This window comes from Drosophila innubila, assembly GCF_004354385.1.
Source record: "Drosophila innubila isolate TH190305 chromosome 2L unlocalized genomic scaffold, UK_Dinn_1.0 4_B_2L, whole genome shotgun sequence".
NCBI lineage: Eukaryota > Metazoa > Arthropoda > Insecta > Diptera > Drosophilidae > Drosophila > Drosophila innubila.
Window position 1 is genome coordinate 10,023,318 of NW_022995372.1, and position 17,986 is coordinate 10,041,303.

General features: G+C 39.2%; 5 protein-coding genes across 8 annotated transcripts in view; 2 read left to right on the forward strand and 3 right to left on the reverse strand.

Moving 5' to 3' along the window:
- Positions 1-2,581: 2,581 nt before the first annotated feature.
- LOC117780332 (eukaryotic translation initiation factor 4E-binding protein 3-like) lies at positions 2,582-3,327 on the reverse strand. The gene is made up of 2 exons (XM_034616805.1): positions 3,007-3,327; positions 2,582-2,855 (listed from the first exon to the last, which is right to left on the reverse strand). Exons 1-2 carry the CDS (start codon positions 3,158-3,160, stop codon positions 2,647-2,649), a joined length of 363 nt encoding a protein of 120 aa, XP_034472696.1. The 5' UTR covers positions 3,161-3,327; the 3' UTR covers positions 2,582-2,646.
- Positions 3,328-4,578: 1,251 nt separating this feature from the next.
- Positions 4,579-5,598, reverse strand: LOC117780333 (eukaryotic translation initiation factor 4E-binding protein 3-like). The gene is made up of 2 exons (XM_034616806.1): positions 5,274-5,598; positions 4,579-5,087 (listed from the first exon to the last, which is right to left on the reverse strand). The coding sequence occupies exons 1-2, from the start codon at positions 5,425-5,427 to the stop codon at positions 4,879-4,881; spliced, it is 363 nt and encodes a 120-aa protein (XP_034472697.1). The 5' UTR covers positions 5,428-5,598; the 3' UTR covers positions 4,579-4,878.
- A 4,049-nt stretch (positions 5,599-9,647) lies between these two features.
- LOC117781027 (ATP-dependent DNA helicase PIF1) lies at positions 9,648-12,112 on the forward strand. Its single transcript, XM_034617740.1, has 2 exons — positions 9,648-10,704; positions 10,763-12,112. Exons 1-2 carry the CDS (start codon positions 9,733-9,735, stop codon positions 11,789-11,791), a joined length of 2,001 nt encoding a protein of 666 aa, XP_034473631.1. The 5' UTR covers positions 9,648-9,732; the 3' UTR covers positions 11,792-12,112.
- A 5-nt stretch (positions 12,113-12,117) lies between these two features.
- Positions 12,118-13,131, reverse strand: LOC117781028 (NADH dehydrogenase [ubiquinone] 1 beta subcomplex subunit 10). The gene is made up of 4 exons (XM_034617742.1): positions 13,036-13,131; positions 12,848-12,948; positions 12,389-12,664; positions 12,118-12,330 (listed from the first exon to the last, which is right to left on the reverse strand). Exons 2-4 carry the CDS (start codon positions 12,927-12,929, stop codon positions 12,128-12,130), a joined length of 561 nt encoding a protein of 186 aa, XP_034473633.1. The 5' UTR covers positions 12,930-12,948; positions 13,036-13,131; the 3' UTR covers positions 12,118-12,127.
- A 1,096-nt stretch (positions 13,132-14,227) lies between these two features.
- The window catches only part of LOC117782051 (ski oncogene), a 98,215-nt gene continuing 94,456 nt past the window's right edge, over positions 14,228-17,986 (forward strand). For all 4 annotated transcript variants that reach the window (XM_034618971.1, XM_034618973.1, XM_034618974.1 and 1 more), the window contains exon 1: positions 14,228-16,285. In XM_034618971.1, the coding sequence (XP_034474862.1) occupies positions 15,347-16,285 (939 nt within the window). In that variant the 5' untranslated portion in view covers positions 14,228-15,346. The remainder of the gene's footprint in view (positions 16,286-17,986) is intronic.

The following is a 17,986-nucleotide window of genomic DNA, read 5'->3' on the forward strand; positions in this document are numbered from 1 at the left end:
AAACAACATAAAAGAAAAGAAAACAACAAAAAAAAAAATGAAATGATGGAAAACTGTATTTTAAATTTGAGAAAAAAGATGACTTTTTGCCATAATTAAATGTTAGATGGAAGTTGGAGAATAATGTGAACGATAAACAAATAATCCCCATGGGCAACGTTTTTGGAGCTGTGCTGAGCCGACAAATGATAACGAATTGCAAATTTGTTGTATTTTTTATATGAAATATATAGATATATATATGTCGCATATGCATACATACATTGGTGTATGTATGTATTTGCTATGTGTTGTAGTTCTTAAGAGCTAACCTGCCACAAATTGGTTCAACAGCTGAAAACAACAATTTTTTGTAGTAGATTTTAGAGAAAAATTTCAATATATATGTCTCTATTTGTATTTGTGTCTAAAAAACAATACCACAAAAAATAGCATCAAAAACAAGAAACAAAAGAATGTTCGTAATTAACAAATGAAAATAAAAACGAAACAAGTGAAAGAAAAAATATATATATCAAAACAAAAATAAAAATAAAAGAGCATATAAACCGAATTTTGTTATAGCTTATTCCATGTGGACTTCGTTTTGGTTTCTGCTTTCAATGAAAGTGCTTGAACCGCTTCTGCTGAGCTCGACGAAACGCGATCCACTTCAGGGAATCATCCGATGGAAATCACGCGCTCTCCGTTGCCAAATGAATGACAACAACTCCAAACCGAACGGCACACGAGATCAGCTCATGCTATCCAATTCCATCATCATTCACACAGCTTAAGGAATGCAGATGTACGGTTTTAAATAACATTTAATTTTTAATTTTATTATTTCGAATTATTTTAATTACAGTTATTACTGAATATGCTATGTTGTGGTATTTTTTCAGCGACTGTAAGTAATAATTATATTTTGTTTTTTTTTTCTTTTTTAATAGAAAAAAATCATTTACAAGTAGTAACGTTAAAAGAGCGTGAAATACATCAAAAGTGTACTTTAAGGATAACCAAAGCATTTTTGCCATGATTTACAAAATTACTATTTTTAGCAGAATACTCACACAATACTCATTTATTTTTAGTTATATTTAAAAACTTATACAAATAATGTTTTTTTGCTTAAAAATAAAGCTCAAATCGTAATTTTAACTATTCAGGGCAAAATTCAAAACTAAGACATCAGCTTTTAATTAGTGAGAATTCAAATTCTTGCCTACATTGCAATATTTTAAGTGCTGGCTATGAGATTTTTTATTAATATGTGTATTGTTTTGATCATTTATTTAATGAATTGATAGTTGAAAACTATTTTCAATAGTCACATAGCTTCATTATTCCCCAACCATTTTCCTAAGTACCTTTCAACATAATAAACTTTAAACGTTTGATAAAAAAATTACAGAAATTTCATTTAAATTTGAATTTATATTTGCGCGCAAAAGTATGCAAAGGTATTTTTACGCGCTCAAATGTTGCCAGGGCTGCACATTCAAAGTATGAATATTAATCAAAATATGCAATCGGCTACCAATCTAAATTTTTTTATTTTTTGAAAATATATTGGCAAAATTTTAATTTGAAATTAGAAAAAAAAAGTTGAATTTTTGTATGAATGCTGGGAGTTCGTTATGTCTCTGGTTGAGAAGTTCTGCTCTTAAAAGTTGTCAGTACTGAATTCAATGTTTTCAGCAAACATATGTACATATTTACTTAGATGCGTTTGTGGGCGTGAGTACTTACATACATACATAGTTGACACATTGTTGGGAATTTGCATTATGCGCATTAAACGAGGCGCTTTGCTTTGCTTTGGGTTCCATGCGTGTCGCAAACGCTAAGGGGGCGATACTCGCAAACTGCGCAGTTGCTTAAAATCTATTTTTTGTGATTACTGTCGGTTTCTTAAGTGTGTATGTGCTATAAATATGTTTGCATATTGTATACATGTATAAATCTGTATATGTATGTATTTATGTAAATAAATATATAATATGTGGGTTATGAGCCACTGCCACGCGTATGTTTGCCCAGACCCCCCGCCCGCCAGGCAAGTTGTGGTTGCTGTTTTTCTCAGTTTAACAACAGGCGCCAAAACAGACATGTGCCGGCCGGCAATTCCAAAAGTTCAACAAACCTCTAAGATACAAAGATACACAAATGGCACGTCATGCCAAGGTGAATTATGTTATTTGCTTAGCGTCAGCTAGGAGCAGTCGACAAAGTATCAGTTGATTTCAAAATTAAATTAAGAAATATTATTTAAACTTATAAAAGTTATGATGTAAATTGATAAATCGGCTCATTAGAAAGATCTCGAGTTTATCACATCAGTTGTTAAATTAATCAAAAACCATTGAACAGTTCTAATATTATTATTGACTGTTTATTAAGACTTGCTTAAGTACTAAATACAATATGAAATAAAGTATATTTGTTAAAAAATGTAGTCAATATGACTGAAAATTAAACAATTGTCTCTAACGACAGGCAGAATTAAAAAACATTATAGCTATAGAACATAGAACTATACAATCAAATGGAGAACAATGACTATAAGGTCAGTATTTGGTACTCCATAATACAACTAGCTTGATGTCTTGTAATAAGGGTATATGAGATTTGGCAGTAGCTGCTTGGAATTGAAATTTTTGTTTACAGCTCCAATTGGAACTGCTCCTGGTCCTCAATTTTCAGCGATTGCGTTTTCTTCACCAAATCCGTGGGCACGGGCACACACTTGCGGAAGGGCGTCCGGGGAGTACCACGCAGCAAACAACTTGGGATGTTGCTGGGAGGCGTTTGACTCAATGGTGATTCCCGCAGATTCTTCATGAAAGCACGTTCATAGATCAATTTGGTGCCTGCAATCAAAAACAAATGAAAATAAACTATAAGTAAGGTGTCATTGATTCTTGCATCAAGCAGGTGAGTCAGAAACATGTGCTCGGCTAGACTGAGAGTTATCACAAATATGGACTGATTCACAATAACCGAAATATATGCTCAACTTACCGCCAGGGGTGGTGGAGTAGAGGGTGCCACCAGGGGTGGATGAGTACACCTCCGGCATTTGGATGGGATCCGAAATGACAATCTTCTTGGTCTTGGTCATGGCCAGAGGCAGCGCATGAGAGATGGCTTGACGAGCGGTGGGAGATGCAGACATCTTTATTTTATTCTTAGAAAACTTTCCGTTAATTTGTAGAAATGGCACTTGTAAATCGTAATCGAACGACTTTTGTTTGTTAGCACGAAAATGCGTTGTTGGCTTATCAGCTGTTGCTGCTGCTCCGTACGTTTGTGGTTCGCTTTGCGAGTCCAATTGATACAAAACAGCATTGAGAAGCTCTATTTATACTGCGCGCTCTTCTTCTTTCTGACGTGGGGAGCGTAAACAAAACAAAGGCTCACATACATATACAAACACACGTGTCACGATGGCGTAACTGCACTCCGCTCTCACCGTTGGCTCTCATTCTGGCGCTGTTTTGCTCAATTAGTACTATCAATATGCTCATTTTACAAATAGAACTTGAAGGGACAATAATATGTATGAATGTGCTTATGATTGTATTTGTGAATGCATGTAACACCTGGAACAGCACTAGATTATGCATATTATGTAATTACATACGCATTACTATAATCCTTCCATATCTAATGTCGCTTCTTGAAAACAACACAGTACATATTTACATACATCCATTAATACATACATAAATAATTTAAGTAGTAGTAGTCTTTCAAAATTCTGTTTTTGTTTTTTGTTATCTGTAGCCCATTTGTTTTATTTCAATCAGGTAATTTCTAATGTTTTTCATGCAACAAAAATGTGATTAATTTGTTTAGACTGCACATATTACTGATTATAAAGTTTTCATAGAAAAATTTAGAATAACAATGTGTATTAAGTTATAATTTAGTAAATTGCGTTTATACTCCAAATAAAATTCTAAAGAAAGATAGGAAAGCGCTGCCAAAACAAAAGGCGGAGTTCGTCGATCCAACCTAGTAAGTATATTCGTATTTATCGGTGTCCTAATATCTCAATATGAATTAATCAATGTCTGAAACCTTAAGATCTACATATTTGTTATTTTATTAAACTTATTTCAAATCTGCCATGTTGGACGGTTATTAAATCGTTTAAATAATACCTTAACAATTCTTTAAATTACAGCTTGATATACTCATGTGCTCTGTGATTTAAAACTCAATTGCTTTTCAAAAAAAATTAATATTTTGAATTAGTATGAATATTATATTTTGGTCCTATTCTATAAATAATGAAACAAATTATACTTAACTAGTTGTAGAAAAAAAGGAAGAGAAAAGGCGTTAAAATTTGTATATTTGACAAGAGAATTGAATGCAAATTGCGCAGTTATTTGAAAATGCATTTTGTTTACTGAACAAACAAGCCGGCCGGTATTTTCATAAGTTCAACAAACTCCCAAAAAACCAATTCATACAGAGTTGAGCCAAGGTAAAAGTGGCAATCACTTAAACACTTTTTTATTAACTAATCGACTCATTAGAAAGCGTCTCAAGGTTTATTAGCTGATAAAATTAAACAGGTGTTGATCAATTTTTTTTAAATAGTAATCATTTTATTGCATGAGTTGCTTAAGAACTAAATATACTAAATACAAAAAACAATTCAATCAATATGACTGAAAACTGAACAATCGCCTCAATGGACGGGAAGAGCTACAAACTTAAAAGCTATATGAACAATTTCGTGGTAAAGGGATAAAATGGGGATTGAGAACTATGAATATAATAATACAACTAGGTTGATGGGTTGTGATAAATAGAGTGTGCGGATATGGTATATGAGTTTTGGCAGTAGCTGCTTGGAATTGGGATGAATGGCTTGCTCGGTTACAGCTCCAATTGGAACTGCTCCTGGTCCTCAATTTTCAGCGATTGCGTTTTCTTCACCAAATCCGTGGGCACGGGCACACACTTGCGGAAGGGTGTCCGGGGGGTACCACGCAGCAAACAACTTGGGATGTTGCTGGGAGGCGTTTGACTCAATGGTGATTCCCGCAGATTCTTCATGAAAGCACGTTCATAGATCAATTTGGTGCCTGCAATCAAAAACAAATGAAAATAAACTATGAGTAAGGTGTCATTGATTCTTGCATCAGACGCAGCTCAGGTGATAAGACAGCTGCGCAAGCAAATGTGGTCGTGACTCACATTTGCTCGACTAGACTGAGAGTTATCACAAGTTTGGACTGATTCACAATAACCGAAATATCTTTGCAACTTACCGCCAGGGGTGGTGGAGTAGAGGGTGCCACCAGGGGTGGATGAGTACACCTCCGGCATTTGGATGGGATCCGATATGACAATCTTCTTGGTCTTGGTCATGGCCAGGGGCAGCGCGTGAGAGATGGCTTGACGAGCGGTGGGAGATGCAGACATCTTTATTTTATTCTTAGAAAACTTTCCGTTAATTTGTAGAAATGGCACTTGTAAATCGTAATCGAACGACTTTTGTTTGTTAGCACGAAAATGCGTTGTTGGCTTATCAGCTGTTGCTGCTGCTCCGTCCGTTTGTGGTTCGCTTTGCGAGTCCAATTGATACACAACGACATTGAGAAGCTCTATTTATACTGCGCGCTCTTCCTCTTTCTCTCGTTAAGCGTGCAAACAAAACAATAACACACACAAACACACTGAAAAATGCTCTCTCCGAGCGAGCGCGCGCGCTCTCTTTCGCTCAATCACGTTTGGGGTTGCGGTCTGCTGATGTTTTTGTTTTGTTTTCTACAGAATTTCTGCGTAGTACAAACTGACAACTGTGCTAGTTGTTTTTGCTATTCATACCTTTGTTGTTGTTCTATATCTTTAGCTGTTGCAGCCGCAGACCGCTCGAGTCATTTTATTTGTGGGGAATGAGACGATATCAGCCTTGAGCGGGTGCGGGCTTTTCTTGTTGACCGGTTCTAATATGTTTACCTTAATCGCGCGCTCGTATAGTATTTGTTGCTAAACAAGAGTTATTTAGAAATACGTGGAGACAAACGCACAAACAACAAGATCAATAAATGTGTTATCAATATCGCTTGCATTGATTTATGCACTGATGACTCAGTCATGTCTTCTCTATTTGCGAATTATCGACAGAAACATACACACTTCCATAAATAAACATTATTTAGCATAAAGTCACGTTGCCGGCTAATTACTGACGTATGAGGCGAGCATATCAATTAAATTGACCGACACGAGCCGCAACACAACGTGCGGGGGCGCTGCTGGCGACACTTGATGTTGATCGCATGTAAATACTACGAATTTTGGTAGCTACAAGATTTACGTGGGACACAGTTCGACGTATGTAGTTGGGTGTTCTTAAACCCTGTACTTAAAATGTTAAAAGGGTCTATTAAGTTTGACAAATGCGAAATTTGCGTAACAGACGGAAAGAGGCGTGGCAGACTCCATAAAGTATATATACAGTTAGTTAAGAAAGTGTTTTGACAACAAAAAATGACAAAAATGTACCGACATAACTTTTTATAATTTCTAAAAATATTTTAATTCAATGAATTATTTTTTTAACTTGTTCAAAGGGAACCAGAAGTAACTGTAATAAAAAATAAGTTAAGTTTTTTTTTCTACACATTTACAGATTTCAAAACAAGTACAGGGTCTCTCACAGTTGGGCTCTCACGACTGTAGCCTTGTTGTTTTGGCCAACGGCCAAACCTTGACCTTGGGGTGTGTTTGTAATGGCGCCACGTGTAAGACCCCGATATTAAGAATGATCTTTTTGGCTATGAATGTGGGACAATACATACCACACGTAACGCCCACGATCTAAACTGCTGACGACTAAGAATATGTATCGAACAAGGACAAAACTAACGCCACGTGTGTTAATTTATGATTAGCATCGGACAGATCTGTGGCATTGCACTTTCATATGACCTTGTTGTGGAAAATGCGTGATGCTAGAAAATGAATCGCATTTGATTTGAAAAAGTTTCATTTGCACCTGTACAATTAACCCAATTCTGACAAAGGGAATATCCATATCAACAGACATAAATATGCTTAAGTGCTGACCCCGAAAATCAGGTGATAAACAAACTGAACGCAGAAGAGCAACAGTTTTGCCGTGTCATCCAGCACGTAGTCCACAACATAAATCCGCCCTACGTGCGGGTGCAGGCCTATGCGAGATTTTACAGCTCTCTCTTATTCTCTCTCTCTCTTGGGGGCTTGTCAACCCTTGGGTTAAGAAAACCAGTTTAGATTTATTTTCGTCTTTGTTGTTTGTACTTGCGCAGTGGTTAAAAGTGGAAATGCGTATTGGGAAATATTCGAAATGGAACACAGGTAAGGTTTGCAGCCCCTTCAGACACCCTCGCACCCCTCGTACAAAGATGCGCGGCGCCAGCCATTCAAAATGTGTTTTTCGTTAATTCGACATGGCTGATGAAATTGCACATTTCTGTTGCGGCAGCTCTAAAAAGTATTATCTATCTATACATACATATATACATTTGTGTGTATTTGTTTATAAATACATACACAGATTTTTATAATATTAGCATCTTAATTTAGCTATTTCTATTCAATGCGATGATAGTTTGTTATGAATGAAGGCGCTCTTTCGAATTGTATCTGAGAGTCGGAAAACGAGCATTAAACGAGACAAGCAAAAAGTGTCTGCTCACCTCGACGTATTTAATACCCTGTGTTTTTAGATTTCCAAATTCATTATTAAATATAAATTATTCATTAGATATTTTTGATAAGTTTAGCATATAAACTTATCAATTCTGAGGAATTCAGTCTGTTCATTCCATTCACATGTGTCATCTTATTGACTGATAAGCTTTATAAACAATGCACCTCTAATGAAGAGCCTGTTGGGTTTATTCACGAAATAAAATATTTTGAATAACATTTTATCGCTAAAGCAATATAAAATATTTAAGCTGCTTAAAAAGTCTATGGCAGAATGGCAAAATAATCCTTAATTAAATTAAAATTATTGCGAAAAAATTCTACTTTTTAAGCAAATAAAAAAAATACATAATTATTTAACTCTGAGTTTCATTCAAATCCAAGTTTCTAAGTCTTTAAAGATAAGAAATCAAAAGTTTTAACCCTAATGATACTATGTTGTTAAAAATGGCAGACTTCCCTTAATTTACAGGGCATTAAAAAGAGCATAATTTTAAATTTTCAGCATCGACGTCGATGACCCACAAATATTTGTATGTGATCTGCATATGTATTTGAATATACATATGTCTATGTAAGAAAACATATATAAATTTGTTTGTGTTTGATTTTAGATGACGCCGGCCCCAAAAGCCGAAGAAAATAAGGAATCAGTTGACTTTGTTTATTAAAAATATGAAAAACAAACTCGGTGCAAAATAAACAAAATATAATATCTTAGACAAAAGACGCAATTTAATAGGTCCAAATAAATCAAAAGATCGTGTCGCGCTTGCTACTTTCTAACTTTGAAGAATTGCATGTGAGCTCGCCCTTTATGAAGTATGGTCCAGACTGCATGACGCAGACACTGGTGTATTCCCTGAGGTAATAATGCCAATCAACGAAATGACTAGACCAAAAACCCAGAAGTTCAATAGTCAGGCTGATAAGATTTCTAAAACCAATTTTGCATGTTTCCCAATTCACTTTCTGTTTTTTGTTTGCATTTTAATATATTAATAATGTATGGGGAGTTTGCTTAAAGTAAGAGAAAAGAGAATCAATGGAAATTTCTTGAATCGAACTTGAAACCTTCGCGACGATCAATGAACTTCTCACTTTTAAAAACACGAGAGTTTCATGAACTTTCTGGCTAGTCTGTTTGGGAATAATACAATCGATGACGATATCTTAAATAAATAGTTCAACGCGCCCCACTTCATTGTAAAAGCTAATCCCTATATTAATCTTGACGATACAACAAGAAACAATTTTCAGTGAAAAGTCAAACTGAATATATTTTTTAGTTACTTTTGCAAGTTGAGAAAAATTCATTTAATCTTTTTCTTGACTTATCAGCTATTGTCAACGATATATTCGTTACACGGGGTTTTCTCCCAGTTTCACAGAACTTACGAGTGCTGTTCGCGAAACTGAATGTAAGTGCTAGAATGTGCATTAGTGTAATTGTTTGATGATAAGGAAGTCGGTCGCAACAAAAATGACGCAATAAAAAACGAGTTGGCAGGCTTGGTTAACGGATTTAAGCCCATTTTCATATTGTGATCAATTTCCGAAATGCATTAAAATATGTAACTCTATTATTTTAAAAATTGAATTTTAGAAATTTATAAAGTATTTTTGTTAGAATTTTGTGTAGTTTTTGGATTTAAATAAATTATAAGTAGTTACACAACGTCTACCTCTGAGGCACAGCGAATATAAAAAAATTTTTAATTTTTATTTTTAATAATTTCGAATTATACATTTGCATTAAATTGTTAAGTATTTGTCGAGCTATTGCTAAAAAAAAACGTACTTAAACAATTTAAATTGTGCTCCCGTTGCGCGGGACCAGCTGGCGCCATCTGTCGTCATGAAAAACTATCGCTTTGTCTTTGTCAAAGCAAATATCGATTGGCAAAGTGTGGCACCTGGGATGTCTATCGATCGACAATCGTTTATTTATTTTGGCGGGAGGTGTGCACACTCTTTTCGCCAGGCCAGGGATTGAAAATTTTAAATAGTTAAATTAAAAAAAAAATCATGGATCTTAACGATGCCGTGATAACGTGCGCGGTTAACATACAATGGACAAATGCGGTGGGCATAACGGGCCGCAAGCTCACCTACAAGACGGCTACGCTGCGTTTGGTGCGAAACGATTTGCGTGAAATGTTTGTGGAAGTGACGCCCGAGAAGCTGAAGCCGCTCAAATTCAAGTTGAAGGACATAATGGTGCACAAGAAGTTCATGAATGAGGGCAAGGCAACGTTCACCTTTAAGGCTGAGCAATGCGCACTCTACCTGTCCAATGCACCGCCAGGACCCTTAATGCTCTTCCTGCGCACGCTGTTCATCAAAATGAATGGAGCTGGCGAGGGAGTGGGTGGGGGAGGGGACGAGGCGACCATGCAGAAGAAGCTGCGCGAGCACATGCTTTCTGGCAAGCCAAGCAGCTTTGAGGACATCTCACCCGTGACCACAGCCGAAATGGTTTTGGCGCGTAAAAAAGCGGGTCTAATCACGCGTGGCACGACGACGACGCCATCGCCACAGGCGGCTAAAAAGCGACGCTTCGAGGAGCTGAGGGGGGGTGCTGAGGATAAGAGCAGTGTGCCCGCTGCCAAGAAACTGTATCAGGAATCACCATTAGCCGCTGGCGATTCAGAGGATTCGTTGCGTTTGAGTGAGGAGCAAATGGAAGTGCTGCGCGCTTGCACTGCCGGCAAGAATGTCTTCTTCACGGGTTCCGCCGGCACCGGCAAGAGTTTCCTGCTGCGTAAGATTATCTCGGCATTGCCGCCGGATGGCACCGTGGCCACGGCGTCTACGGGTGTGGCTGCCTGTCTGATTGGCGGCACCACACTGCACGCCTTTGCCGGCATTGGCGGCGGAGATGCCACCATGAAGCGCTGCCTGGAGCTGGCGTCGCGTCCTTCGAGCGCACAAACTTGGCGCAAGTGCAAGCGCCTGGTTATTGACGAGATCTCCATGGTTGACGGGCAGTTCTTTGAGGTAAGTCTGTGTAGCAACGGAGGAGTCTGTCCATCAGCTAATCTCTAACATTCCACAGAAAATCGAGGCTGTGGCACGTCACATAAGACGCAATGAGCGTCCCTTTGGTGGCATTCAATTGATACTCTGTGGCGACTTCCTGCAGCTGCCACCTGTGGTCAAGGGGGAGACGGGAGCACAGCAACGTTTCTGCTTCCAGTCGAGCGCCTGGGAAAGCTGCATCCAATGCGTCTATGAACTAAAACAGGTGCATCGTCAATCCGATCCGGAATTTGTCAAGATACTCAATCATCTGCGCATTGGACATGTCAACGATGTCATCTCGATTCGCTTGGTGTCCACCTCAAAGCAGAAGATCGAAGGCAACGGCATTTTGGCCACTCAACTCTGCTCCCACACTAACGACGCCAACTCCATCAACGAGTCCAAGCTGGAGAACTTGAACGGCGACAAGGTATTGTTCCGTGCCGAGGATTCGGATGCCAACATGAGCAAGCAACTGGATCAGCAGGTGCAGGCGCCATCGCAGCTCTATCTAAAGATCAATGCCCAGGTGATGCTGCTCAAGAACATCAACATAGCCAACGGATTGGTCAATGGCGCCCGTGGTGTGGTCGTTCGCATTGAGAAGGGTCTGCCCGTGGTGCGTTTCAAGAACAACCAGGAGTACGTCTGCCGGCACGAGAAGTGGATCATCAAGACGGCAGCTGGTGGCGTCCTGACACGTCGCCAGGTGCCGCTTAAGCTGGCCTGGGCATTCTCCATACACAAAAGTCAGGGATTAACCCTGGACTGCGTTGAGATGTCGCTCTCCAAGGTGTTCGAGGCTGGACAGGCTTATGTGGCTCTGTCGCGTGCCAAGTCGCTGCAATCTGTACGCATCTTGGACTTTGATGCCAAACAGGTGTGGGCCAATCCACAGGTGCTGCAATTCTACAAGAACTTCCGTCGACGTCTCATCGACACCAGCATGATACCGCTGGGACCCAAGAATAAGGACAAAAAGCCAGGCGATGCCACCACAACCAGTGCTCTGGCCAAGCTCAAGAAAAGCCTCATGAATAAACCGCTCGTATCTATAAGTTAGTAAATTAATTTAGCTGATGTTTTAGCCAACTTTTAAGGACTGATGAAGACAAGGCTTTTCACTTTGAGCCGCTTCCTTGTGACGCCTCAAAGTCCAGATCCTTGTCAGATTAACATTCTATAAAATTTAGACATTTAATAAACTATAGAAATGATTAATTGCCTTAGCTAATGCTTTAGCCAACTTTTAAGGACTGATGATGACAAGGCTTTCCACTTTGAGGCGCTTCCTTGTGACGCCTCAAAGTCCAGATCCTTGTCAGATTAACATGCTATAAAATGTAGACATTTAATCAACTGTATAAACTAATTCTCAACTGGTTTCAACTGCATTTTTCTATTGTTTGTGTATATTTTGTAAATCCTCGTCACAGACTGAACAAATTGGGTTTAAACAGAAATTGTAGCGGATTTTAGTGTGCAACATTTTCCTCCCCTTCATGCCGCTGCCAACGGGACCATGACGACGCTCCCAGATCAGACGATGCTTCTGCTTCATGTACGCTGTCTTGGCATTGGCATAGCCACCCAAATCTCCATCTGGGGAAGAGTTGAAATTACTGAATTGATGTGACAGTTTCGAGATTTCTGCACTTACACTTGATGAACCAGTTCTCGGTTGCCTTTTCGTATGTGTCGAGCAGTGGCCGACACTTGACCATATGATCCGGAGCCTCGTACAACATGCAATCCTCGAAGCGTTGACGCAAAATGTTCACGACTTCGTTGTCCACCATGCGATCCCGGCGGAATTGCTGATCGGCCTCGAAGCGGCAGACGGCGTCGTCCGTATAGCACTGATCGATGGTGGGCACGCGACGGAAGCGCTGATGATACCAATTGTATTTTTGTTGATTTGGCTCCACAATCGATTCTGCATGTAAATCATGTAAACAAAAACAAAGCCGCTTTACATATTTGAGGTTATGTCATTATGTAATTTCAAAACTGCATTTTTCACTGTCTTCGCCCAAGCGAATAACAACAATTACTTGCTTAAGCAGTGTATTTCAATGTCTTGATTGCAGTTTGTCCATCATTTAAATGCAATAATTACCACGGAACCAAGTTATGGGACCATCAATTGCATTCTGCACGGATTGTGCGAAACTGGCCATTGGACTGCGTGGTTCCGGCATCTTTCAGCTTCTCGGCGTTCTGTAATTTATAAATCACTTGTATGATGAAATATTGCTGCTTTTACACAAGTTGCAGTCGAATTTTATGTATTAAACTAAATTTTACCCGAATCAAACCAGCAGCTAAAAACAACAAACAGCTGACGGCTGTGCGAAAGAGATGAGAAATAGTGTGTATGAAGAGCTAAAATCTATGTAGCGCAATTTGTATGTGCTCATCAGTGCTGCCAACTTTTTTAAGGAATAGCAGCGAGAAAGCACCCGAAAAAAGCTAAACTTTGAATCAAAATAGCTAAATGTATAAACAACTTTTTACTATTCATTTTTTTTAATTCATTCATAAAATATATATTTATTTATTCAAGTCGACAAAATTGTATCTATTCCAAAAAGCTTAGTAAATGTCAAAAATAGCCAGAAATATTAGCATAGCAATCAAACTTTGAAAATTATCAAAGTAGCTTAAAAAATAGCTAAGCTGGCAACATTTAGGTGAGTTCATATTTGCGTGCAGCCAACTTCGCGTGAGTCAAGTATTGCGCTCGATTCCGATTGTAACTAGGTTTTGGTGTGTGGCTATCGATATACATATATCGTTCGCAACATTATGTTTTTGAGGATACATATTGCGTCAACATTAACTAAACATACCAGCAATCGAAACTTATGGCAACATATATCTTAGCGAGGGTATCTGCTAAAGTTGATGAAACTCATAGAAATAACAATATATGTTATAATTAATAAGTAATAAATAGTCGATGTTAATTTTTAATTATAGTGCAAACTTTTAATTAATTAGCTTATTATTAATATTATAAATTCATTTCAAGCAAATATTGTTGTTTTTTGCACATTGATCTCGCTGAATATCTCTGTAAATAATGGAACGAGTTTATTTTGGCAATGTTTCTCTCCAATTATGCTTTTAATCCGGAGAGAGGATTCTCGTGCTTGACACGCCGCCAAAAAGCACACAAAGAGAGCAAGTGCTTCTGAGCAAATGGTGGTTGCTTTGACTATGCCACAGAGTGGTAGAGAGAGAGAGAGAGAGAGAGCGAAAGAGAGCGAGCATACGCATTCGTACGGTACGAACTTCAAAGTATCTGAAAGTTTTCAAAGAGAAACATTGCGATTCATTCTCTTTTAATTTGCCGCTACGAACGGACGCTTTGAACAGTTTTGTGGCGGTCGTCAGAAAGCTCGCACGTGCGAACGCGTCGCTACGGCAAGTTCGTCCATTTAGAAGCACAAAACAAAAATAAAAGAAACAAAACGAAACGAAACGCAAACGCCGTGCATATTTTGTGTGTGGCTTTGCCGAGTGTGTTAGGAAGAGCAAAGAGCAAATTCTAAATAAATATTCAATAACGACAAAAGCAAATCGTTAAGAATGCAAAAAAATTATTTGCAAGCACAACAAGCATATTAAAAGTAAAGAAGAAATACAAAAAATTAAATAGTTTATAAATAGTGCACAAACAAGGCGGCACATTTGGGCAGCAGCCGCAAATAAGAATTGTCAGGCGGCGCGGCGGCTTTTGCGTCTGTCTCTGTCTCTGCCTCAGTCTCAGTCTCTGCCAGTGCTGTGTACATCTGTGTGTGTGTGCGTGGCGTGCTTGTGCGTCGCTGTGTTTGTGTCCGGCCGGTGTGTCTGTGTCTGCCGGCCTTCGTCTTCGTCTCCGCTAGCGTCGCAGTCACCGTCAGCGTCAGCGTCAACCGCTGCGGCAACGTCTGTATCTGTATCCGTCGGTTTCGTCTCGTCGTATCCGTCTCTCTGTCGTCGTCAAGATAAAAGTTAAGAATACACAAATGCGAAATTCAAATGTAGAAATTCTATTGCGCCTCCCAAGTGTGTGCCCCGTTAAAAAAGTGGAAATTAATTTATGGCAAAAATTAAAATAAGTGAATACTAACAACAACAACAACAGCTACTACTACTAATATACGTCAACTGCCGTCGCTGTCACTCTCGTCGTCAAGTCAAAGTGCGCACAAGTTGAAATCCTGGCAAAGTTTTATATTTAGATAGAAAATAATACAAATTTAAATATTGTGCCCGTCCCTTCGGCTGCGCGTTGCTGCAACAGCGTCCAACGTCAACGTCAACGCCAGCGGCAGCGACGACGCTGGCGGAGCGCAACACGCGCGCCATCATAACAGAAAAAAAAGCTCTTACGCTCAGCAAAGAGAGAGCGCAGCGCGCCGTCGGCAAATGTAGGAAATCAAAGATGAGATATACGAGAAATGTACAAAGTGCCAAATTGTTTAACAAGTATTCATAATAATAATTGCAATAAATATTGAGAACGAAGAAAATGTTGTCTCCGACTTGAATTTAAGAAACAACAACAACAGCGACAACAACAACTAGCAGCAAGAGCGAAACAATCGAGCGACTTAACGATATTAATACAATGACCGAGTACGTGACGCCGATGATCAGCAGCGTGCTGAAAAAGTATCAGAATAGTGCAACAAAGAGTTTGCAGGGTCCAGCCCTGGCACTTATCAAAAAGGAAATTCTCAGCTCACCGGAGCCACATGAGCTCCATCAGCAGCAGCATCCACATGAGGCAAGCAGCACGGCTGGTGCGATTGTGAACAGCGATCGATCACAAATCTATGCAGCTCCATTGCCGCTGCCACCGGAATTATCGCAGCCGATATTGTCACAGCCAGATTCGGGATGTGGTGAGCTGTATGAGACACGGCTGGAGGGCAAGACAATTGGATGCTTCTCGCTGGGTGGAGAGATGCGTTTGTGCTTGCCACAATTTCTCAACAATGTGTTGAATGACTTTACGCTCGAGCAGATCAATCGCATCTTTGATGAGCTGGGCATCTATTGTTCACAGTGTACGCCCGATCAACTGGTGGAGTTCAAGGCCGCCAAGATCCTACCGTCGGATGTGAAGGCCAGCGGACTGATAACACGCACCGATGCGGAGCGACTTTGTGCCGCATTGTTGCATCGATCGGATCGGAATAGTTATGTGCCCGTGGAGAGTCTGGCTAAGGGAGCGCTCAGCTTTCAGGTGTATCACAAGTGCTTTGGTAAATGCGAGGGCATTTGTACGCCGGACATGTACTCCTACCAGAAGCCCACGTGCATCAAGTGCCTGGAGTGTGAGGGTTGGTTCTCGCCACAGAAATTCGTGGGACACGTTCATCGCAAATTCGAGAATCGCACCTGCCACTGGGGATTCGACTCGCGCAATTGGCACGATTATCTCCATGTGGCGCTCGATGTCGAGAATCGCGAGAAATATCAACGCATTTTGGATGAACTGAAGGAGGTCGAATTAAAGGAAATGCACAAGGCGCAATGCGAATTGGATCATAAAAAACGAAAGGTAAGAAAAGCTTCCTTTACTTGGGGTGTTAATATTTTTTAAAATATCAATGCCGTTATTATTATTACAATATTTTGTTGAGTTTTCCGAATAGAACATTCAGTATATCAGTAAAGTTGAGAAACTCTTGACTAATTATCAAAAATTCAATATCCAAAAAAAAAAAAAAAAAACAATTTCCTAAAAAGGTCGTACCATAGAAATATTTTTTCTGTATCAAAAAAGTGAATTTGGTAATTGTTGATAACAAAAATTACTTCTATTAAAATACCGATTAGAGAAACGGCTTAGAATTATCGTCCAAAAATATTTGATTACCAAAAATATTTATCGATGTATTAATGCATCGGCATTTTAATCCACAATCTTTGCTCTTAACGTCCTCTTTTTTCGTAAGATTTTAGAAAACAAACGTTCACCTTAACGGTTCTACGAACTGCTAAAAGTTTCGGGCAATTTGTCAAGTTTGAATGAATAGTATTCAGAGTCATTCATATTTCGTTTATTTTCTTTAAAATGTATTCGATACGGTTATTAACCATACACGTACATAGCCGACATAAATAATAATTCTTAAGTAATTTCGCTTTTCGGTTCATTCCGTTCAAAAGCGCTTTTGGCATCCCGCTGTTTTTTGTGCTCTTTATTCCTCGACCCTCTCTTTGACAGTGAAAATAAACGGCGCCGTCGGCTTTTTCACACCTTAAGCTACTGCAGCGCCCACTAGCGGCGACTGAGGCGGCGCCATATTTGGTTGTCTTTGCTGTTGTTGCTGTTGTTGTTTCGGTGGCTGTTGCTGAATTCTCATTCACATTTCGAATTTCGCATTCGTATTCAATTCGATCTTCTTTAACGACATTTCGTCGCTTGCTTTGCCCCGTTAATATCTCATAAATGTACAAAAAGGCAAGTCAAACGTAGACAGCGGCAGAGCGAGCGAGAAAGAGAGATCACTTACGGGGGCATCGTCATTGACAGCGACTGAGGCAGCGGCTGCGACAGCAGCGCTGTCATAAAAAATGCGCAGCAGACAAGCATTTAAAATAATAATATCTATAGATTGAAATTGTATATTAATTAAATATTTCAATTGCTATCTCTTTTACTCCCTCTGCTGCACCCACAAAAAATAAAAACAGCAAAAAATATTGTTGCTCTTGATCCGGCAACTGGCGATTTTTTATATTTTTTTTTATAAACTACTTAAATTTATGCTTAAACAGCGCACTCGATCTTTTTTTTGTTGTTGTTATGATTTTATTAAATACCAAAGTTTTTTATTGTTTGGCCCAAAGCTTTTTTGTGCTCAGTTTTAGTTGCGTGCTTGCTGCGCTGCCAGCGCGTCTGCGGTGGCCGTGGCCGAAGCCAAAGCGGCGCTGCAACGACGACAACTTGTCTCTGCTGACGTCTGTTTGCTGGCAAACAACAAGAACAATGACGAGCGTCGATTATTTTTAGTATGTCGAAAATTTCGTTAGTGATCCACATTAATTAGCTGAAATTGATCGAAACATGGATATGGTCTTTAAAATTAAATTACAGTCGAGTGCCAGTGTGACAGCTTTGTCAATTTATTTATGAATCGGAGTTCGATATACATACATACATATGTATGTACACATCGACAGCTTTTCAACTTTTTGCGCACAATTTATCTTCTCTTGTTGTACTTTTTGCCTGTCATCTTGTTGCTTGCGCGGT